Source organism: Heptranchias perlo, chromosome 5 (assembly GCF_035084215.1).
Source record: "Heptranchias perlo isolate sHepPer1 chromosome 5, sHepPer1.hap1, whole genome shotgun sequence".
Taxonomy (NCBI): domain Eukaryota; kingdom Metazoa; phylum Chordata; class Chondrichthyes; order Hexanchiformes; family Hexanchidae; genus Heptranchias; species Heptranchias perlo.
In genome coordinates this window covers 67,751,941-67,775,584 of record NC_090329.1, presented here as the reverse complement: position 1 = coordinate 67,775,584, position 23,644 = coordinate 67,751,941, and the positions used below count along the sequence as shown (strand labels likewise).

The following is a 23,644-nucleotide window of genomic DNA, read 5'->3' as shown; positions in this document are numbered from 1 at the left end:
GAGGACGGTAGGTGGTAATCAGCAGGAGGTTTCCTTGCCCATGTTTGACCTGATGCCATAAGATTTCATGGGGTCCAGAGTCAATGTTGAGGACTCCCAGGGCCACTCCCTCCTGACTGTATATCACTGTACCGCCACCTCTGGTGGGTCCGTCCTGCCGGTGGGACAGGACATACCCAGGGATGGTGATGGAAGGGTCTGAGACGTTGGCTGAAAGGTATGATTCTGAGAGTATGGCTTTGTCAGGCTGTTGCTTGACTAGTCTGTGGGACAGCTCTCCTAATTTTGGCACAAGTCCCCAGATGTTAGTGAGGAGGACCTTGCAGGGTCGACTGGGCTTGGTTTGCCTTTGTCATGTCCGGTGCCTAGTGATGACTGTATCGGTGCAGTTTCCTGCTCTCGCCCCAAACTGGAAAATTTCATCAACATGGCTTCCAATTTCCACCCCTCCCTCATCTTTACATGGTCCATATCAGGCTCTTCCTTTCCTCGACTTCTCTATCTCCATTTCTGGGGTTAGGCTGTCAACCAATATCTACCAAAAGTCCATCGACTCCCACAGCTACCTTGATTACACTTCCTCCCACCCCACTTCCTGCAAGGACACTATTCCTTTCTCCCAGTTTCTCCATCGCATCTGTTCTGATGATGCCACCTTTCACGCCAGTGCTTCCGATACGTCTTCCTTTATCATCAACCAAGGATTCCTTTCCACTGTGGTTGACAGGGCCCTCGACCACGTCCATCCCATTTCCCCACTTCTGCCTTCACCCCTTCCCCTCCCAGAACCACGATAGGATTTCCCTCGTCCTCACCTTCCACCCCACCAGTCTCCACATTCAACGGATCATCCTCCACCATCTCCAGCGCAATGCTACTACCAAACACATGTTCTCTTCCCCTCCCAGCATTCTGAAAGGACCGTTCCACCCGCAACACCCTGATCCACTCTTCCATCACCTGCTCCCCTTCCTGTAAAAGCACAGGAGATGCAACACCTGCCCTTTTACTCCTCCTTTTCCACCGTCCAGGACCCCAAACACTCCTTCCAGTTGAAACAGCGAATCACTTGTACTTCTTTCAATTCAGTTTACTGTGTTCGCTGCTCACAATGTGGTCTCCTCTCCATTGGACAGACCAAATGCAGAATGGGTGATCGCTTTGCTGAATACCTCTGTTCAGTCTGTAAACATGACCCTGAGCTTCTGGTCTCTTGCCATTTTAATTCTCTGTCCCACACGACTTCAGCCTCTTACACTGTTGTAATGAAACTCAATGGAAGGTCAAGGAAAAGCACCTCATCTTTCCATTAGGCACTTTATAACATTCTGGACACAACATTGACTTCAGATCATAACTACTGCTCCCATTTTTTCGGACAGCAGGTGCTGGTAATGGTTATGCTGTTGCCATTTACAGCTACTCTAGACCCATCTTTTGTTTCTGTACTTGTCTCATTACCACCCCCTTTTTGGCTCGCACAATCATCCCTTTTGTCATTTAATCACTGCTGCCCTCCACCCTATCACAGACCTTCACTTTTGTTCTTTCTTCCCCTCCCCTGGCTCTGTACTTGCTTAATCACTGTTAAATCTCCAACTTCTTCCTGTTCTGACGAAAGGTCATTGATCTGAAACGATAACTCTGTTTCTTTCTCTACAGATGCTGCGTGACCTGCTGACTGTTTCTAGCATTTTCTGTTTTTATTAGATGAACCTTGGTCTCCTTTCGTCTCACAATTCCTATGTTCCTATCATATTATAAACTGGTTTAAAATGGTTTGGAAAAATGGTTACCTGCACACGTTAAGTTATTTAGAGAGCAATTAAGAACAGTTCACCCTTTTCATTTTTACTGAACATTTACATAAAAATAGACAATATTGGAAATAAACAGCAGGTCCACCAGCATCAAACTACAAAATTACCTTTTCCATGTGAAAATCCTTTGGTTTCCAAAATACAACCTGCTGTTTTCAGATGCTACAGGACCTATGCATTAGCAATTTTTAATCTCAATTTATATTATGCTGCGCAATTCAACAAGCTATTAAGTAATCATCCTTAAATGGCACTCTGCAGAAAATATATTTTCATATATAGAAATCAGATATTGAAAGAAATAAACAATGGTTAAAAAGCAAAAAGAGGAAGTGTACGAGATTACAGATGTCCCATCAGTAATAGTATGGCATTTGACTTTAAACTGCCATATTAAAATGTGTAGTAAAATTAGATAACTTACAATTGAGCTTTTACTATACCTGTATCTCTGCACTGTTCAATGAATGCTGGTCCCCTATTTCATCCAACTTGGCCTGTTCTGCTTGCACTCGCTCCTCTTTCTCCATTTCATCCTCTGATGTAGGCTTTTCTGGCTCTGGCTGTTCTTTTTCTGCTGGGTCTCCTTCTTCAGCTCGAACCTGAATGCCCTTCTCAGCTTCCTTGCCTTCTGTAGTGTCCACCTGGGAAAACGATTTTTGCTTCTTAAGCCATCCAGGTAAAAAACGTGACAATCCTTTACCACCTGACTGCTCCTTTTTGTCTCCGCTAGAAGGGCTGGCTTGGGTACTTGAATTCGAAGTTGGAGGAGAATTTAATTCCTGTTCTTTCAGAGGTTGCTCTACGGACAGTGGCTGTTCATCTTCCTTGATGTCCTTCTGTTGTTCTTGATTTATACTGGCAGACTCTTTGAGATTTGAGGCTTGAGAATGATCCTGTTCAATTTGCTTTGATTCTTCCCTTACTTCAGTTACAGAGCCAACTTCAGTCGTCATGATCAAAGCTTAAACTGGAATTTAAAAAAAAAAAAGTACAATAATCTCACTAAATTAGAAGAAAGTTTCTTTCCCCCCCCCCCCACAGGAAATCACGAATTTGCACTAAATTAAAACTCTCAAACTGTATATGAACAAAACCTCAATCATTATTCTTTTAAAGCAGTCAAAATTTGCAATTTTCAATTTAATTTTAAGCTTGAGCTTTGATTACTCATTAAGGTAACCATAAATTCAAATTGTAGATTTTTTTTTAAAAAGCACCAACAAAAGATGGTTCTCCAATTGTTGCCACACAATGTACTTCCAATCACAGCTTGCACATCAGTATAAAGCACTTCCTCACAGGGAGACAGAAAAAGAAAAGTACACAAAGGATACTCATGCAAAGTTTAAGTTTAGTGGATTTGTTTAAAATTAGTGAGGGTATTTGATAGAGAATTATTAATAATAAAGCTAATGGTTGTTAGCCTAGATGTTAGGCTATTGCGCAATATGGTGACAGGGGGCAGCAGTGGGAGAAACCACCGTCAGCAGTCAAGCTGTGTATGTGCAGGACCCTCTTGCTTCGGCAAAAGTCTGCCCTTCGTCCAATCAGGACGCAACAGCGAATGACTCAGCTGTTGTAAAACCCAGGGGACCAATCACAGCATGAAAACTAAGATCACCTGATGTCAGTAGGCCACGACTGATATGTACTGTATGGAGAATACTGTATTAAAAACTCTTCTTTTGTTCGTTCGTTGATGACTGAAGTACTGTAATAAAGTTCACCTGAAGGGCAGTTCTATCAACTTGGTCTGTGCATTCAGCTCCATCTGGTCATTTTAGGCCAGGCATGGCTGCACAGTTGTATGATCCAAGTGGTCGACCTGATAGCCACACCCAAGGGCATTGTGGACTCTGAGGCCAAAATGTCTGCATGGTACATGTAAAGATGTAGGCTTTTGCTATGAGTTCAATGAGGCACTGTCTCACACCTCATACGATCCAAAGATTACAAAGCTGTTCCAGGAGGGAATACAAAATATATGCAATGCCCTGCATGCCAGATTAGTAGTTATGAACGCCCAGAGTTTCTTCCAGCTCTGTCTTGGGAACTACAGTATCTGGACTCATTATCCAGGGCATTCTATGGAATGAATTTCTGCTCCTATTGTAGACTCAATATGGGACTAGAAATTCAACTGAAGGAAGAACAAAGAGTAGAGTCATACATTTTGGTAGATACATTTCTAAAGCTTACAAAGGGACCATGGTAGTAGGAGTCAAGTGAATTCTTCTTCAGATTTAATTCCATCAATCGCTCAAGGGTATTCAGGTTATTTTTTTTTAAAGTACAATTGGGATCAAAGCCATACCAACTTTGTATTAGCTCCAATATTTTTCCAGCCAATTTTCCAGAATGCAACAGTCACAAAATGCAAATTCTTTGTTTCTTCTATCATTGATCAAATTAGTGCATTGATTTAAATTGAAGATAGCCGCACTGATGTAAATTACTGGGATTTTGTTTAGCTGCAAAAAGTGCATTTTCCCTTCACTATGGATATTGAATTTAATTAATTTGAATCATACATGCAATTTGGTTTGATATCTCCACAGACAAGTGTATATTCCTATTGTATGTAGTGTGATTGGTCTACTGTGCGTAAATATTAGTTGATTGTTTGGGAATGGTTTCCCAAACAATCTCAATCAGCATGAGACATAATTTGATTTTGACGTGGGACATTCAACAATTGAGACTTCCCTGAACTGAGGGTTTTGACCTCAGGCAGGTTAAAATTTGTAGTTTGCAACAGTTTACATTCTTCACAAAATTATAGTATTTGATCACATGAAAGACTCGATTACACTACAAGGTTGAGTGATACAGAAAATCTGACAATTAGACATAATGTATCGGCATACTATATCATTTCATAATCAATTAAATTGATCAGAAACGATGACTTCACAAAAGTGACTTTTATATGTTCATGGCAATATATAAATGCAAGCTAATGTTGTCTCCATCTACTAGGGTAAACCATATTTCCATTATTGTTAGATCATAGTTCCTTGATGCTATACTGTTTCCGAAAGCTTCCAGCAGTCACGTATCCGCTCTTCAATAAATATTTATCTCCCTTTTACCTTCCATGCCTGTTGCCAAAAGCTGGACCCAATATTTCTCCCTGCGTTAGAGTTTGGACTAACATCTCATTTGGGATCCAGTTATCTCCATCTCCTCCACCTCCCACCTAGTTTAAAAATAGTTCATGATAGCTATTTCAAGTTTCTCACTAGTGTCAGGGTTCCTGCTTTGTTATGGTGCAGCCAGTCTTTCCTAAACCAGTCTCCCAAATCCTGGAAATAGCCCCAGTTACATAGTTATTGTTGCACTGGTTTACCAGCCATTTGTTTACAACATCTATTTTTCTAATAAATTCACTAAGCACTGGAATTATAACCAAGAACATCACATGATAAATTGAGGTGATACTTGCCTATGTATCTTTGAGCACCTTTATTCCATTCCCTCAATGGGCACAACTTAGCATGCAGTGACTACCAATTTTTTTGCAAGGAATCTCCTATGACCATGATCTTCCTATGTTTCACTGGGGAGTTGAGTGTGGTGGCAAAGAGATGGCACTGGGTGCAATCGTATGGAAACTGACCCCATACCTACAGATAATGCTGCTGAGGGGCAACATATAGACATGGTACAGAAGAGGGCTAATGTTGGAATCTTGAGGTGCTCTAGAGGTGATGTTGTGGGGGAGGTAGAAGAAGCCGTTGTAGGAGATGCCCTGCCAATGCTGGGACAGATAAGAATAGAACCAAGTGAGAATAGTGCCACATAGGAGTGTTAAGAGTTGGATGGAGTGGTCGACCACAGCAGAGAGGCCAAGGGGATAATGCAAAGGATATTGTTGACAACATTGGCCAGGGTAGTCTCTGCATTATGGACAGGCCAGAAACTGAGTTGGAGGGATTCACACAGGGTATGGTGGAGAGGTGAACAAGTAGTGAGCAACTTCAAGGGCCTTAGGGAGCTAATCAAACACTGGGATAGTATACATTTGGAGGGAATTGACTAAAACTCTGGATATCTGCTTTACACCAAAATAGTAGTTAAGCAATGCACCTAAAAATCTGCACACTTTAAGAAACAATCATTTTTGTTTGAGTGAGCACTCAGATCAAGAGCTATAAATATATAACTACAATGTGGATTAAATTAGAACAGTTCCAACAAATTCAAAGACAAAATTTTGATCTGGTTACTCACTGGTTGTGAATCATTCTACTTGCCTTCACTCTTTCTCTAGCTTACAGAATATCCAAATCAATGGTACCCTTAAGATCTTTGTCCAGGATAATTACGTTTTCAACTGACATTCTCTGAAATTTCTGTGTAGGCGCAGAAATTTCAGTGTAGGTAGGAGGTGCAGACCTCACAAGCACTGACTCAAATTGTAGTCCTGGTTCTAATCATGTTCTATCAATAAGATGTTTACAGGGAACATATAATCCTTCTACACAAACATAGCAAAGATTAAAGGATTTTACAAAAAATGAGTTCATAAACATCCTGATGACTTAATGCTTAAATGCACTAATTGAGAATCACCATCTGCAGCAGCGAGCAGAAAATTGGGGGGAAATTGTTTGGGCGTAAAAAATTCAATGAGACACGCACACATTGAGCCACTGTTTATTTTGGGTACAAGGCACATTAGGTTTTTTGCCACAGTGCTGCGAATATCGCAGGTTTTAAGTTTGTAGCAACGGGTTTATTCTTCATCCCTAGGCCACGGTAAACTCTGGGAACAAGGGGATCATTTCTCATCTTTAGGTGGGTCACTGCTACTCCTGTGCTGGTCTGCATTCTCCTGCCAGGAGGTGATAAGTGTTGCAGGGATGGAGAGCTGTGCCAAGTAACCCTCCATAACCGTTTACCTATCATTTCTCATATTTCAGGCACAGGCCAAATAGCAAGTTCAGATTGGTATATGCCCAATAGATTCTTCAGCCATATATTTATTGTGGGTAGTGCTGAGCACTGTCAAAATGGAGACATTCACTACTAATTGCAATAGCAGTTCCACTAGCCTGTTTGCTGCAGGTAGTCTCCTTCTACAGTAATTAGGTCCAGCAAGTATGGAGCTGCGTCTGCCGTGTTGTATTGAATCACGGAGGTGAACGTGATGCATGGGGCATGGAGGGATGCATAGAGGTTGGTCAGGGTGAAGGAACAGTTCTGAGAATTGGTTTATCCCGGAATTTACAGATAAGTAGTCAGTTTGAGGCAGTCCCTAATCTGAAGACAACGGAATAGATTGTGCTAGGTAGGGTGGAATGAGTCAGCCAACTAGTGGAAGGGCATAATTTAGCTCTTGTCTAGTCAGGTGACTGTTTCTTGTGTGAAGCTCTGAATTGTTCCTGGAAACTCCTCATGATGTCAGATTATGAAGCGGGGTAAGTGAGCCAGAGGGCTCTCTCTCCCAGGCAGAGAGGTCAATGTGATCTGTCAGCTTTTTCTGGCAGGAGTTACAATGGTTAAGTTGCACAGGAGGATTATTAGAGGGCCCACAGGGTTTGGCAAGAGGCCAAGGTCCAGGCCACAACCACTGAGATAACAGTGCCAGATGTCTAGGAGCTACATGTACTTGAGGCATATTCACAATCACTTGATATACCTACAGGAACTTAGGGGTGCAAATATCCAAGTCTTGAAATTGTGTCACTGAGACTGGTGACATCTGCAAGAGGCAGAGGAAGCCTTCTTCACCTTTATTGTAGGTGGGACGAGAACAAGTAATATGGGCAGATTGGTGGATCAGCATATATGCTTATTTTAGTGAAGGGTTTTGAATAGCAGTTGTTTCAGGCTGTATATGTGCATGTGAGGGGGGGGGGGGATAGATAAAGAGTTATAACAATTGTTATGTATTAAAGTTCAACTATTTTGTTCCAAACTAAAATATATACAGCTGAATGTAAATAAATCACTTCTGAGAACACATCTTCCTGTTGTTTTCTGAGTTACTTTTGTAAATTAGTTTTAAGAAACTATGCCAGTGTTGGCAATAGGATTTCAGTAAAGTGTAATGGTTGACGTGTAAAATTTTTTATACAATTCACACTTTTTATTTCTATCTGCCACTTTCAGTCTTGTAGAAGCATCCTTATTTTCAAGGCATGGGTAATCAAAAAGGTAGATTAAATGTACACGTAGGGTAATCATTTGAATTTTTAAACAGGAATGAAAGAACAAAGCTATCTGAAAACATTCTACTAGAGCTTCATGTGGCTGATGCCCAATTATCAAGTTTGTATGCTTCACCACTGTGCATAAACACTTTCATTAATCCCACAGTCCTACATAAAATGTAGCATGCCTCACTGAACATTGAGCACATTCTTCTGTTGGAAGCTATACAAACAGATTTTAATCAATGCACAGTGTGTGTAAACCACTGTAGGTGCCAGGTTCAGCTCAGCTAGGATGTCAGTTCACTCAAGGATAATGTTCCCAAGCACAACTCCAAGTGAAGCCTAGTTTTTTTTAAAAAACTGATTCTAGATTGTTGTAAATCAACAACGGTTAAGTTTGAACTAGATGACCCCAAAATTCAATTGTAGTTCAGTTCCTTCAAACTCTAAAATGAGGGAAAATGGCACAAATATAAAAAAATAATTGAATTATATAATATTTTGCAACATTGTGTACTGAATACCACTGATGGCCTTTAAATACTTGATGAATGCTTCAGCTAGATAGGAATTTAGGCTCAAGTCTTTAATCTAGGCTGACAGTGCAGTAATAATGGTTGTACTGCACTGAACTGTCAGTTAAATTACCAGGCTATGCTTTCTTCAGCTTTGTAATGCAGCGAAATTTAGGTTAGTGATCAAACTGCAATCCACATATATCCGTATGCTTGCATTCATGTCTCGGCTGAATCTAGTTGTATTGATCAAATTAGTGGTACAGTACTGCACCTCTGATCATAGTTTGTTTCAGCATGGGGAAAAAAAACTGACAGCTCACTCAAATTCTTTCCCATGCTTGAGAACTGTGAGGATGCAACTACTGTATCAGGAAAGATTGGGCAAGCTAGAGCTCTTCCCTTTTTTAAAAAAAAGGGAAGACTAAGAGGAGAGAGAGGTCTTCAAAATTATGAACGGCATGATAAAGGTGGGTGTGGAGAAAATGTTTCCACTTCAGTGAATACAGAATAAAAGGGGTATAAATACAAGACAGCTACTAACAGAGCAAATGAAGAATTTAAGAGGACTTTCCATAGAGTGCTGAGAACATGGAACTCACTGCCACAGAGTGGTTGAAGCAGATAGCACTGATGTATTTAAGGGGAAGCTTGATGCATACGAGAAAGGAACAGGGATATTGGGGCAGTGTGGGAAATGGTAATGATGGTGGGAGGAGGCTTGTGTGGCGTATAAACTCCAGCAGAGACCAGTTGAGCCGAATGTCATGTTTCTGTGCAAAGGATTCCATGTAATTCTATGCTGAAACAAACCAATAAAAAGGTACAGTACCACTATATCTGTTAGTGGCACAACAGCTAATCTGTTTACTGTGAGATCTCTGGAGATGACCAAGTGAACTAATTATAAATAGCAGCATTGTTAAAAAGTGTTAGTTATTAGAGCATGTGTTACTGAATTTACAGTAACCAGCTGATGTCATATTCAACAATGCACTCTGCACACTTGCTGATATTGTAATACTTTTATTCAGTCTTTAATGGGACCAAACAGCTTTTAAGTAAAGCAGCATATGGTAGTTTCAAACAGTGATCAATTGATTGCATTGATCAAACACAATAACCATAATCCACTATCCTATACAGAAAAATGTTCAGCAGCAAGCTGACTCAGGCAGGACTTTGTACAAAGAAGCATTTGACATAGGAATTGCTAGATGAAAAAAAGACCACAGTCCATTTAATTCGCCTTTATCATCCTGGTAATCGCATGATACAAAAATAATGGATTTTAAAATTCTCAAACTGGTGTTCAAATCTATCCAAGGCCTTGCCCCTCTCTATCTCTAACCTCCTCCAGCCAGACAGCCCTCTGAGAATTCTGCACTCCTCCAATTCTGGCCTCTTCTGCATCCCCGATTTCCTTCACCCCTCCATTGGCGGCCGTGCCTTCAGCTGTCTAGGCCCCAGGTTTTTTTTATATCCCTCCCTAAACCTCTGTCTCTGTCTCTCTCCCTACAGAAAGCTCCTTAAAAACTACCTCTTCAATCAAGCTTTTGGTCACCTATCCTAATATCTTATGTGGTCTAGTGTCAAATAACACTCCTGTTTATATTTTACTACATTAAAAAGCACTATATAAATGCAAGCCGTTAACAAATCACGGCAATCAATCTCCATCAATTAGTCTACAACAGACCCAGACATAAGGCAAGGGAAACCCCCATAGATCCAAAGTCATCTGTTCATCCCAAGCATGCTACACTCACCATATGCCATGTCTCAAAATTACTCATATGCTGTGTCCTAAAATATTATTTTCTGGAAGAAATCTATCTAATTTACATTTGAATGAATCAACATTAACTGCTTCCACAGTCTCTAAAGCTGATACTGCTGCTAGACAGGGGAAAATCCGATTATTAATCCTTTCAGGCTGCCTATGTTGTTCAACTCAGCCACTAAGTAGTATACATCAGCAGTTGGTTGACTTGCAAGATGTTCCCTCCCTATGGGGAGGCATATATAACAACAATGCCGCACATGAAATGAACATCTGTTATTACAAGAATACATCGTGGAACCAACCAGGGAACAGGCTCTTTTAGATCTGGTCTTGTGTAATGAGACAGGGTTAATTAGCAATCTCATAGTAAGGGATCCTGTGGGATCATAATGGGCCCGATATTAGGAGGGCGGCGGGTTCGGGTCGACGGAATCGCAGGCTAATTGGATCCACTTATCTGTGCTTCCGGGTTTCGCACTGGAAAGCTGCGCAGCGGGCGGACAGTCTATGCTGCGCACGTGCAGTCAGCTGGAGGAGCCCTATTTAAAAAGGGCAGTCCTCCACTGACTGATGCTGCAGGAAATAGGAAAAATTACAGCATGGAGCAGCCCAGGGGGAAGGCTGCTCCCAGGTTTAAATGATGCCTCACTCCAGGTATCATTGGATGGGGTGAGGAGGAGGGGGAGGACAGAGATCTTCCCCCCCGGCAGGCGGGAGGAAGCGGCCTGCTTCTGCCACCAAGGCCTGGCTCGAGGTGGCAGAGGAGGTCACCAGCACCAACATATCGTGCACCTGTATACAGTGCAGGAGGCGCTTCAATGACCTAAGTATTTGGCAAATCTATTTCAGATTTTTGAGGATGTAACTAGCGGGGTAGATAAAGGGGAACCAGTGGATGTCGTATATTTGGATTTTCAAAAGGCATTTGATAAGGTGCCATACATAAGGTTGTTACACAAGGTAAGGGCTCATGGGGTTTTGGGTAATATATTAGCATGGATGGGGGATTGGTTGAAGGACAGAAAACAGAGAGTAGGAATAAATGGGTCATTTTCGGGTTTGGCAGGTTGTAATTAGTGGGGTGCCGCAAGGGTCAGAGCTTGGGCCTCAGCTGTTTACAATATATAGCAATGACTTAGATGAGGGGACCAAGTGTAATATATCCAAGGTTGCGTGGGAAAGTAAGCTGTGAGGAGGAGGCAAAAAGGCTGCAAAGGGATATAGACAGGTTAAATGAGCGGGCAGGAAGGTGGCAGATGGAATATAATGTGGGGAAATGTGAGATTATTCACTTTGGTAGGAAGAACAGAAAAACAGAATTTTTTTTTTAAATGGTGAGAAACAATTGAATGCAAGTGTTCAAAGGGACTTAGATGTCCTTATACACGAAACACAGGAAGTTAACATGCAGATACAGCAAGCGATTAGGCAGGCACATGGTATAGGGGTTGGAGTACAAGAGTAGGGAGGTCTTGCTGCAACTGTACAAGGCTTTGGTGAGACCACACCTGGAGTACTGTGTACAGTTTTGGTCTCCTTATCTAAGGAAGGATATACTTGCCTTAGAAGCGGTGCAACAAAGGTTCACTAGATTGATTCCTGGGATGAGAGGGTTGTCCTATAAGGAGAGGTTGAGTAGAATGGGCCGATCTCATTGAAACATATAACATTCTGAGAGGACTTGACAGGATAGATGCTGAGAGGCTATTTCCTCTGGCTGGAAAGTCTAGAGATAAGGGGTCGGCCATTTAGGACCGAGATGAGGAGAAATTTCTTCACTCAAGTGGGTTGTAAATCTTTGGAATTCTCTACCCTAGAATGCTGTGGATGCTCAGTCATTGAGTATATTCATAGATGAGATCGAAAGATTTTTGGACTCCAAGGGAATCAAGGGATATGGGGATCGGGCAGGAAAGTGGAGTTAAGTCGAAGATCAGCCATGACCTTGGCGAAGCAGGCTCGAGGGGCTGTATGGCCTACTCCTGCTCCTATTTCTTATGTTCTTATGAACTGTATTTTCATCCTACTTCTTCCCAGTTTAAGGTCATGCACCACTGTTGTAGAATTTGTGACTGTCAAAAACACTGATGTTCATATTGTCTATGATCTTTAAAATCTTAAATACTTCTGAGATCAGCCCCGAGCCTCCAATTCAGTGTAACCATTTGCAGCTCTACAATCTCTCCTCATAGCTAATTTTTGGTACCTGAGCTATCAATTTAATGGCCCTTCACTGCACCCTCTCCAATGCCTAGATGTCTGATAATATCGTCATCACCAGAATTGTAGTCATCCAGCCTGAGATTTGTAGACAATTCCTCCGTTACCCAGCCCAAGATCCTATTCGCTCTCTTTCCTGCTGCCACATACTGTGCCGATTGCTTTAGTGATATATCCAGTAGAGTCCCCAAATACCTGTGTCATGTCCTGTAGAATAATACATTTTAGCTTAAATTGCCACTCGTTCTTCCTTTTCTTGTTTCTTTTTTATTATGCCAGTGAAATGTCTTTTGATGTTTTATTCAACAATAAAAGCACTATATAAATGCAAGTAGTTGTTATATTGCAATTGTGTATTATTCTTTCTCAATCTCGAAACTTCGCATTTGTCCACAGTAAAATGATACTTGGGGTCTTTCCACTTAAAGCTAATCTGCTTTTAGGGACATGACAAGCTGCTTTAATAAATCAAAAATCTTCCAACACAACAGGTGTGAGCGGCTTATCAATTATGGACACAATCCACTGAATTGCTTACTATTTACAGTATACAAGGAAACATCAAGGTTAGCTCATGAGCATCTTAACTGCCTATGTCAGACCTCCTCTTACTTATGGCAATACACTATGCTTTTAAAGCACAAATAAAGTAACTAAAAAAAAAATGCTTTGTGGTAAAAATTGTCACAAGAACCAGGTAAATGACATTTCTCCCCTCATATGACATATTCAGGATGTCCCTAAGCGCTCTACAGGCAATAAAGTTGTTTTGAAATGTAGTCACTGTTATAATGTGGGGAAATGCAGCAGCCAATATGCACATAGCAAGGTCTAATTCAATGAGATCAATGACCAGATAATCTGTTTTAATGATGTTGGTTGAGGGATAACTATTGGCCAGGATAGAAATATAGAAAACAGGACAAAGCAGCCCATTGGCACCCCATCCACCACCCTAAACATTCACTCCCTTCACCATTGGCACATTGTGGCTACAGTGTGTACCATCCACAGGATGCACTGCAGCAACTTGCCAAGGCTTACTCGACAGCACCTCCCAAACCCGCGACCTCTACCACCTAGAAGTCCAAGGGCAGCAGGCACATGGGAATGCCACCACCTGCACGTTCCCCTCCAAGTCACACCATCCCGATTTGGAGATATATCACCATTCCTTCATCGTTGCTGGGTCAAAATCCTGGAACTCCCTTCCTAACAGCACTGTGGGAGCACCTTCACCACACTGAATGCAGCGGTTCAAGAAGGCAGCTCACCACCACCTTCTCAAGGGCAATCAGGGATTGGCAATAAATGCTGGCCTTGCCAGTGATGCCCACATCCCACGAACAAATGTAAAATAAAATTTACAGCACAGGAGGCCATTAGGCTCATCATGTCTGTGCCAGTCGAAAGAGCCACCCAGCCTCAGCACACACAGCAGAGAGGTCGAAGTGGGTGGAATGTACATGTGGAATCTGACCCCATGGTTTCAGATGATGTCACCAAGATACAGTACGTTGATCAGGGGGTCCAAGGATGGATCATTGAGGGATTGCTGAGATAATAGGGCAAGGGCATTACTGGAGATGCCATGGCTATTGTTGGATATGCAAGAGTGACACCAAGCAAGCACAGTCCCTCTGAGCTGCACAGAGAAATGTTGGAAGAGCATCGTACGATCGGACACACAGAGGTCAAGGGGGAATAATCCACTAGTCACAGAGAATGTTGCAGCCTTTGGTTAGGACGATTCCAGCGCTGAGAAGCCCAAAACCATGATAGTTGGGATTCCATCAGGGAATTGCAAGAGAAATGGGAAAGATTTGAGAAGCAACATGTTAAAAGAACCTTGGAGAGGATAAGGAGGTTAGAGATGGGATGGTTGTTAACAAGGACAGAAGGGTCAAAAGCAGATTTTGCTGAGGAAGGAGATGATGGTAGTTTTGAAAGATATGGGGGTAGTGCCAGGAGAGAGGGAACCATTGACAGTAACAGCTAAAAGGGGACTGGGAAGGGAAGTTGGGTGATCAGGAGTATGTGCTTTTTTCTATCTTTGTTACGTTCCAAACTTTATTTTCAACTGGCCAGAAAAAAAAAAATGGAATTATTTGATTGGTCCAGCTTCTTTCCTCACTACTCATCCTGGATTAATTGCTTTCATACGTCCTGATTAATATGTTCTTGCCTCACTTTTGATTTACACATTCCAAAGTATAGTTCTGATCTGTTGCTGTTTTGTAAGTATGAAATTTAAGCCCATCAGGTGCATGTATGACAGAATTTACAAAAGAAATAGGAGCAGGAGTAGGCCAATCGGCCCCTCGAGCCTGCTCCGCTATTCAATAAGATCATGGCTGATCTGATCCTAACCTCAAATCTAAATTCATGTCCAATTTCCTGCCCGCTCCCCGTAACCCCCAATTCCCTTTACTTCTAGGAAACTGTCGATTTCTGTTTTAAATTAATTTAATGATGTAGCTTCCAACACTTCCTGGGGCAGCAAATTCCACAGACCTACTACCCTCTGAGTGAAGAAGTTTCTCATCTCAGTTTTGAAAGAGCAGCCCCTTATTCTAAGATTATGCCCCCTAGGGCATATCACAGTGCCACCTCAAGTGTTACAGACAAGAATGCACATACAAAGCTTTTATAATATTTCTAGCAGATATCATGTGGTATTGCTCATGGTGTGTCAGAGAATATGCTATAAGAGTAGACGAGTTAGGTCAGTACAAAGGGATCTGGGGGTCCTAGTGCAAGAAAATCAAAAAGTTAGTATGCAGGTGATCAAGAAGGCCAACGGAATATTGACTTTTATTGCCAGGGGGATAGAATATAAAAACAGGGAGGTATTGCTGCGGTTATATAAGGTATTGGTGAGACCGCACCTGGAATACTGCATACAGTTTTGGGCTCCATACTTAAGAAAAGACATACTTGCTCTCGAGGCAGTACAAAGAAGGTTCACTCGGTTAATCCCGGGGATGAGGGGGCGGACATATGAGGAGAGGTTGAGTAGATTGGGACTGTACTCATTGGAGTTCAGAAGAATGAGAGGCGATCTTATTGAAACATATAAGATTGTGAAGGGGCTTGATCGGGTGGATGCTGTGAGGATGTTCCCAAGGATGGGTGAAACTAGAACTAGGGGGCATAATCTTAGAATAAGGGGCTGCTCTTTCAAAACTGAGATGAGGGGAAACTTCTTCACTCAGAGGGTGGTAGGTCTGTGGAATTTGCTGCCCCAGGAAGCTGTGGAAGCTATATCATTACATAAATTTAAAACAGAAATAGACAGTTTCCTAGAAGTAAAGAGAATTAGGGGTTACGGGGAGCGGGCAGGAAATTGGACATGAATTTAGATTTGAGGTTAGGATCAGATCAGCCATGATCTTATTAAATAGCGGAGCAGGCGCGAAGGGCCGATTGGCCTACTCCTGCTCCTATTTCTTATGTTCTTATTCATGTACAAGGTATCATCAGGGACACGTACACAGACACATGTGCATGCGCACACACGCGTGTAATAAAAGTACCATACTTTTAAGTTTAAGTTCTTTTCAGGATTTTAACCCCAACAAAACTCAATTATCTCAACAATTTTCATTTTTTCTCTTCCTATTATGAATGTTTATTCGACTGAAGGAGAAAAATTCTTAACTATACATGAAGCCAAAATAAAGAGGGAAAGGGCCTTCCTCAGAAAAATAAATTCCAGGTCTAAACTTTGGCCAAATATAAGTAACAGCTGCTCTGTCTTTCTTTGAAGTAAATTCTGTAATGGATAGTAGTTAAAATATAAAATTACCTAAAAATATTGCAAAGTCCTTCCATGTATTATGGGACATATTCATGCTTAATCAGTGAAAATCAGAGCATTTCACTCCAGGGTTTGCTTTAGATTTGGAGAATCGGTTCACATAAGCACCTCCAAAAGCTCATGGGATTAGTCTGATGGTGACATCATGACATGCAGAGTTGGACAAATTTTGGAAATAAAAAATTATTAAGCTTTATCCCAGGATAGGCAATGAACAGAGCTGGAAAAAAAATCCCCCTCCTTAGCCATCCTGAATTCAACTTAAAATTTTCATCTTTGTGCTCGAATTCCTTCATGGCCTCACTTCTCTATCGCTGTAACTTCCTCCAGCAAATTGCTGAGTTTCAGGGATGAGTATATCCCAAAATACACAACAGCAACTTTGTAATTTTTTCCATTAGTTAAAATATAAACATTACCCATCATTCACTGAAGTAAAATCAGTTTAATGAAGCGTTTGCAACCATCTTCAGCCAGAAGTGCCGAGTGGATGATCCATCTCGGCCTCCTCCCGATATCCCCACCATCACAGAAGGCAGTCTTCAGCCAATTCGATTCACTCCACGTGATATCAAGAAACAGCTGAGTGCACTGGATACAGCAAAGGCTATGGGCCCCGACAACATCCCAGCTGTAGTGCTGAAGACTTGTGCTCCAGAACTAGCTGCGCCTCCAGCCAAGCTGTTCCAGTACAGCGACAACACTGGCATCTACCCGACAATGTGGAAAATTGCCCAGGTATGTCCTGTCCACAAAAAGCAGGACAAATCCAATCCGGCCAATTACCGTCCCATCAGTCTACTCTCAATCATCAGCAAAGTGAGTGAAGGCGTCATCGACAGTGCTATCAAGCGGCACTTACTCACCAACAGCCTGCTCACCGATGCTCAGTTGGGGTTCCGTCAGGACCACTCGGCTCCAGACCTCATTACAGCCTTGGTCCAAACATGGACAAAAGAGCTGAATTCCAGAGCTGAGGTGAGAGTGACTGCCCTTGATATCAAGGCAGCATTTGATAGAGTGTGGCACCAAGGAGCCCTTGTAAAATTGAAGTCAATGGGAATCAGGAAGAAAACTCTCCAGTGGCTGGAGTCATACCTAGCACAAAGGAAGATGGTAGTGCTGGTTGGAGGCCAATCATCTCAGCCCCAGGACATTGCTGCAGGAGTTCTTCAGGGCAGTGTCCTAGGCCCAACCATCTTCAGCTGCTTCATCAATGACCTTCCCTCCATCATAAGGTCAGAAATGGGGATGTTCGCTGATGATTGCACAGTGTTCAGTTCCATTTGCAACCCCTCAGATAATGAAGCAGTCCATGCCCACATGCAGTAAGACCTGGACAACATCCAGGCTTGGGCTCATAAGTGGCAAGTAACATTCGTGCCAGATAAGTGCCAGGCAATGACCATCTCCAACAAGAGCCTAACCACCTCCCCTTGACATTCAACGGCATTACCATCGCAGAATCCCCCACCATCAACATCCTGGGGGTCACCATTGACCAGAAACTTAACTGGACCAGCCACATAAATACGGTGGCTACGAGAGCAGGTCAGAGGCTGGGTATTCTGTGGCGAGTGAATCACCTCCTGACTCCCCAAAGCCTTTCCACCATCTACAAGGCACAAGTCAGGAGTGTGATGGAATACTCTCCACTTGCCTGGATGAGTGCAGCTCCAACAACACTCAAGAAGCTCGACACCATCCAAGATAAAGCAGCCCGCTTGATTGGCACCCCATCCATCCACACTCACTCCCTTCACCACCGGCGCACAGCGGCTGCAGTGTGTACCATCCACAGGATGCACTGCAGCAACTCACCAAGGCTTCGACAGCACCTCCCAAACCTGCGACCTCTATCACCTAGGACAAGAGCAGCAGGCACATGGGAACACCACCTGCACGTTCCCCTCCAAGTCACACACCATCCCGACTTGCAAATATATCGCCGTTACTTCATCGTCGCTGGGTCAAAATCCTGGAACTCCCTTCCTAACAGCACTGTGGGAGAACCATCACCACACTGACTGCAGCGGTTCAAGAAGGCAGCTCAGCACCACCTTCTCAAGGGCAATTAAGGATGGGCAATAAATGCCGGCCTTGCCAGCGACGCCCACATCCCATGAACGAATAAAAAAAAAATTCAGCAACGAAAGACAAAGAAACCTCCAAGAATTCTGCGTTCCTCCGACTCTGACCTCCTACACCCGCAAACACCATTGGTGACGGTGCCTTCAGCCGTCTAGGCCTTAAGCTCTGGTTTTACCTCCCCAAGCCGCTCTCCCCTTCTTTAAAACCTACCTCTTTGACCAAGCATTTAGACACCACTCCTAATAGCTCCTTCTTTGACTTGCTATCATTTTTGTCTGATTACCCTTTTGTGAAGCCTCATGGGATGTTTTTCTATGCAAAGGCGCGATATAAATTCAAGTTGTTGCTGTTGAATATTGCTCATTGGGTCCCAAACTTCAGAATATCATGAAATTAGCTAATTGGTACAGAACTTGAGTCTGAAATCACCAGGTGCAGGGGTAGTGTCAGATTTGCAGATTGATTCAATCTGCTATTGACTTTGTTTACACATATATTAGCATTGCTGAGAAGTGGTTTCCACTCTGCAGTGACAGCAAAGAAAGTGTGCGAATTTACCTTTGGAATCACTTGGAAGAAAGAAATCCTGTCAAAGGACAAAGTGAGAAAATCCTACTGATGGCCTTGAAAAATTGCACAAATCAGAAATGCTCAGACTGCAAAATCTCTGATTGCTGTGGGTGAAATTATCAACACATGTCCAAGCTTTTGAAACAGGCTGAGGGGTGAAGTGAAAAAATCTTCAAGATATTAATGAAAGGCCTATGGGTAAGTTTTAAGATGTCATTGTGAAATATGGAATAAAATCTTTTATTTTGCCTGAAGCCTCGTTTTTACCATTAGAGCTTTCAATTACTGAGTAAAATGACAAACAAAACATTTGAAATTTGATTCACTTGGCTGGTTTTCTTCTAACAAATACGAGCGATTGATATGCAAATTTATTAATTGGAAGTTAGCTAATCTGCACGAATTTTTAAAAATAAATTTGCGTAAGTATGATGCTAGATGTACCACTGCTCCCAACAAAAAAGACAACTTAAGTTTAATTATACTATTGTAAAATATGCATTTTCTAATATTTTATTGGGCCAGAAATCGCGCAGAGTGGCGAGGCAACATTTACCACGACTCCTGTGAATTTAACTAACGAAAATACTTACTGCAGGCTGTGGCATCAAATTGCTTGAATTTGAACTTTAAACAATTGTGTGCCATCAACCCAACCTCTGAGCAGCGTGAATTGCCGCGTGGCTGGAAAAGTCTGAGAGAAGACACGCCCACAAAATCTGTCAGGAAGAGAAGTCACGCCCACAGATTCAGGCTGCATTGCTCAAACAGGCTTCATTCATTTAAAGTTAGTATTCTGTATGTATTTGTAAATTAAAAAATTAATTTTTAATAAAAAGCCAAAGAAATAATTGAATTAAATTAAAGAGACAGAAGGGAAAAGTGTTTAATGACCAAAAACTATTAAAATAAGTTATACGAGGCTATTTTTTTTTTTAAAGTTAATTTTTAGTTGTTTGGCAGTCAGTAAGACTAACCGCAATGCTAAAACCTAGTTTAGACCTGGTATTTTCAAGCACACCTGTTTGGTGGTGTAATTACTTTCCAGCTGGGCAGAAAAGCAAGTTGGTGCTTTTTCAATGATTTCTCTGACTGCAACGTGCGATGTCCCTTTAATTCGAAGCGGTCATATCGCCTGCGAACCACTAGGAGCAAGTTCACGATTTCCACGTATTAGTGCGCACGTGCGAACGACGGAACTTGCTCCTTCAATTCATCACTAAAAAGAGCGCTGTTGAGCTCCTCCGTTATTTCAGGAGCAATTTCTGGCCCCTTATGTTAGAAACCATCTGTAGTTGGTTGGGTGAGAGGGAAATAAATAGATTAAATTATTTCCCCCCAAAGTGGTTTGAGCAACTTGATTGGTTCACCTTTCTTTTGGCGATGTTGTCCTGACTTTTTAAAAAACATCCGTAGTACCTTTTGATTGGTTGCTTCCCAGCTGTTTTCCTTGTTTTTGATTCCTGAGTTATGATTTATGGTTGTTTTATTTTGAGCTAGTCAACTAAATGTGGCATCAGGGCATTATGCCTGAAGTGTGATCACATGTCAGGAAGTGTACACAAATATTTTTTAAATAATGGATTGACATAGATTGTCTGAAATATCATTTAATTTTCTCTAAATGATAAGTTTGCTCTTTGGTGTAAGGGAATATTCAAAGCAACCTCAAACGGCTTTGCTGTACCACCAGCATAGTCAAAGAAAGTGTCAATTTTTGCTTGTAATATCATTCCTTTATTGACATTGTACAAGAATGATTTCTGCCTAGTTTACAACTAATTTCACTTGATTCAAATCCCCCCCACATTGAGAGATATCTCGTTCTTCAAATAGTGCCATGGAATCTTTTAACCACCTGAAAGGACGCAACGTCTCATCAAAAAAAAAAATTTGCACCTCAAACAGTGCTGCACTCCCTCAGTACTGTACTGAAGTGTCAGTAAGGAGGAACTCCATTATGTTTCATATATAGATGTGATGATATTAAAAGGAATAACTGTTTCTCTTTTAAAATATTTTGAAAGGGAAGATAGGTTTGCATTCCAACATTAACAAGGGTAGTGACTGGTATTTTTTCCCAATCTGACGAACATAGTAATGCATAAAAACGTTGGACAGGAAAAGACCAGCTCATCCATCCAGCCGATTCCATGTGCATTGTGATCGGGCACTCCCTACCCATCTCCTCGAAGAGGTAAAAAAACGAGATTGATTAGGGGCGAAAAATCTGGAAAATTGCCACTACAATCTACCTACATTACCCTGAAAATGTTCCTCAGCCTTAAAGAAATCATTCTCAAACATTATTTTATGTAACTTGTATTAACCAAAAGTAACATATCACTGCAAAAAGCCACCCAACTGTCTCATGGTGATTCTTTGAAGTCTTAACTTGACATGCTATCTGTAAGAAAATAAACCGGGTAACAGAAGTATAGATGTGCAGTGAATTCAATTCAATATGTGGAACCTGCATTTTTTAAAATCTCGAAGCTACCAAGATCAGAAGACCTATTATTGTGATGCCATGACAAGCGTTAGAAGCCCTGCTGGAAAAATTCTGACAGTTCCGAAGTCTCATTAGCAAAATCTACGCCAATCGGAATTTACTAGTCAGCTAAAGCCCTGGTTAGACCACACGTGTTCAGTTCTGGGCACCGCACCTTAGGAAGGATATATTGGCCTTGGAGGGAGTGGAGCGTAGATTTACTAGAATGATACCTGTACTCCAAGGGTTAAATTACGAGGAGAGATTACACAAACTAGGGTTGTATTCCCTGGAATTTAGAAGATTACGGGGTGTTTTGGTCGAAGTTTAAGATATTAAGGGGAACCGATCGGGTAGAGAGTCTAGGACTAGGGGACATAGCCTAAAAATTAGAGCCAGGACTTTCAGGAGTAAAGTTAGGAAACACTTCTATACATAAAGGGTGGGAGAAGTTTGGAACTCTTCCACAAACAGCAGTTGATCATAGTTCAATTGTTGATTTTAATCAGAGATTGGTAGATTTTTGTTAACCAATAGATATTAAGGGATATGGGGCTAAGACGGGTCCGTGGAGTTAGGTCACAGATCAGCCATGATCTCATTGAATGACGGAACAAATTCAAGGGGCTAAATGGCCTACTCCTGTTCCGATGTAATGTTTAATTGCAGAGCATGGGTTTGTGATTAGTTTGCTTAATGTGTATGGCCATTGGGAAAGCACAGACTACCTAAGCAAACTACACAAGATTAATGACAGTAGTCAGAAAGTAAATCAGAATCGTACAGCACAGGAGGTTGCCATTCAGCCCATCATGGCTGCGCTATGAAATACCTATCCAATTAATCCCACTCCCTTGCTCTAGCCCCTGCAAAGTTTCTTTTCAAGTATTTATCCATATGCCTCTTTGGGCCCTCAGCTGCCATCTAGCTCAGGCAAAAGGTGAACTGGATATAAAATCCACACTAAGGAAGTGCACAAAAATAAGTGGCATTACTTCATTCCACTTTCCACACAAGCTTTGCATTTTAAACTTGTTTTTGCACTCAAGTTACTCTCATATCATGTAAAGCTCATTGGTGCTTAATGTTGGGCCTATGTATATTGATTTACAAGCCTTAGTTAAGAATTCACCATTTTAAAATATATGATTGAATACTTACAAATACGCTGGCTTTAACATTTAAATTTCAGTTGTTGTGTATGTGCCAGCTCTCTCACCAAAGGTATCTACTCTTATCCCATTCCCTGCTCATTCCCAGAACTCTAATATTTTTCTTCCATTTGTCCCCTTCCCTCAAATATTGTGTTCACCTTGGCTTCAAGTTACTTGTGGTATGGCAGACAACCTAATAACCCTTTGTGTAAAATATTTTCTAACCACCCCCTTTGTCTCCAGTACTAATCTAGAATTTATACTCACCACCAAATTCATCAACTGTTGGAAATAATTGTTCACAATTTACCTTAAACTCTTCCATAATTTGATACCTATAATGGATTCCCCTTAAACTTCTGTGTTGAGGAATACAATAATGGATATTTTAATCCACATCTCTTGTAACTCTTAATTTTTTCTCATCTACATTGTGGCAGTTCTGCTTTGTGATGTCCCCAGGCCAAACATGCCACCTAACAAAAGAAAAATCAGATTGGGGCAAAATTTTTATATGTATTTATATAAACCCCTTAATTTTTTTTAAACAAGTGATATTCCAGCAACAGCTTCATTCTCTCCTTTCCCCCCCCCCCACCCCACCCATTACCCTGGAGTTTCCCCAAGTATCTATTCTTGGCCCCTCCTCTTTCTCATTGACACGCTGCCCATTGGCAACATTATCCGAAAACATGAGGTCAGTTTCCACATGTACACTGACGACACCCAGCTCTAACCTCTCCACCACCTCTTTTCCCAAGACTGCTTGTCCAATGTCTAGTCTTGGATAAGATGCAATTTCCTCCAATTAAACATTAAACACCAATTCCATCCCCTGACACTGCCGCATGTTGAACCAAACTGTTCGCATCCTTGGTGTCCTATTTGACTCCGAGCTAAGTTTCTGACCCCAAATCTTCTCCATTACAAAGACTAACTACATCTCCGTAACATCGCCCACCTCAGTCCATCTGCTGCTGAAATCCTCATCCGTGCCTTTGTCACCTCCAAAC

General features: G+C 41.8%; 1 protein-coding gene across 9 annotated transcripts in view; it reads right to left on the bottom strand.

The window, feature by feature from the left end:
• The window catches only part of LOC137321833 (protein 4.1-like), a 160,284-nt gene that overhangs the window by 103,799 nt on the left and 32,841 nt on the right, over nt 1-23,644 (bottom strand). For all 9 annotated transcript variants that reach the window (XM_067984547.1, XM_067984553.1, XM_067984546.1 and 6 more), the window contains exon 2: nt 2,264-2,790. In XM_067984547.1, the coding sequence (XP_067840648.1) occupies nt 2,264-2,776 (513 nt within the window). In that variant the 5' untranslated portion in view covers nt 2,777-2,790. The remainder of the gene's footprint in view (nt 1-2,263; nt 2,791-23,644) is intronic.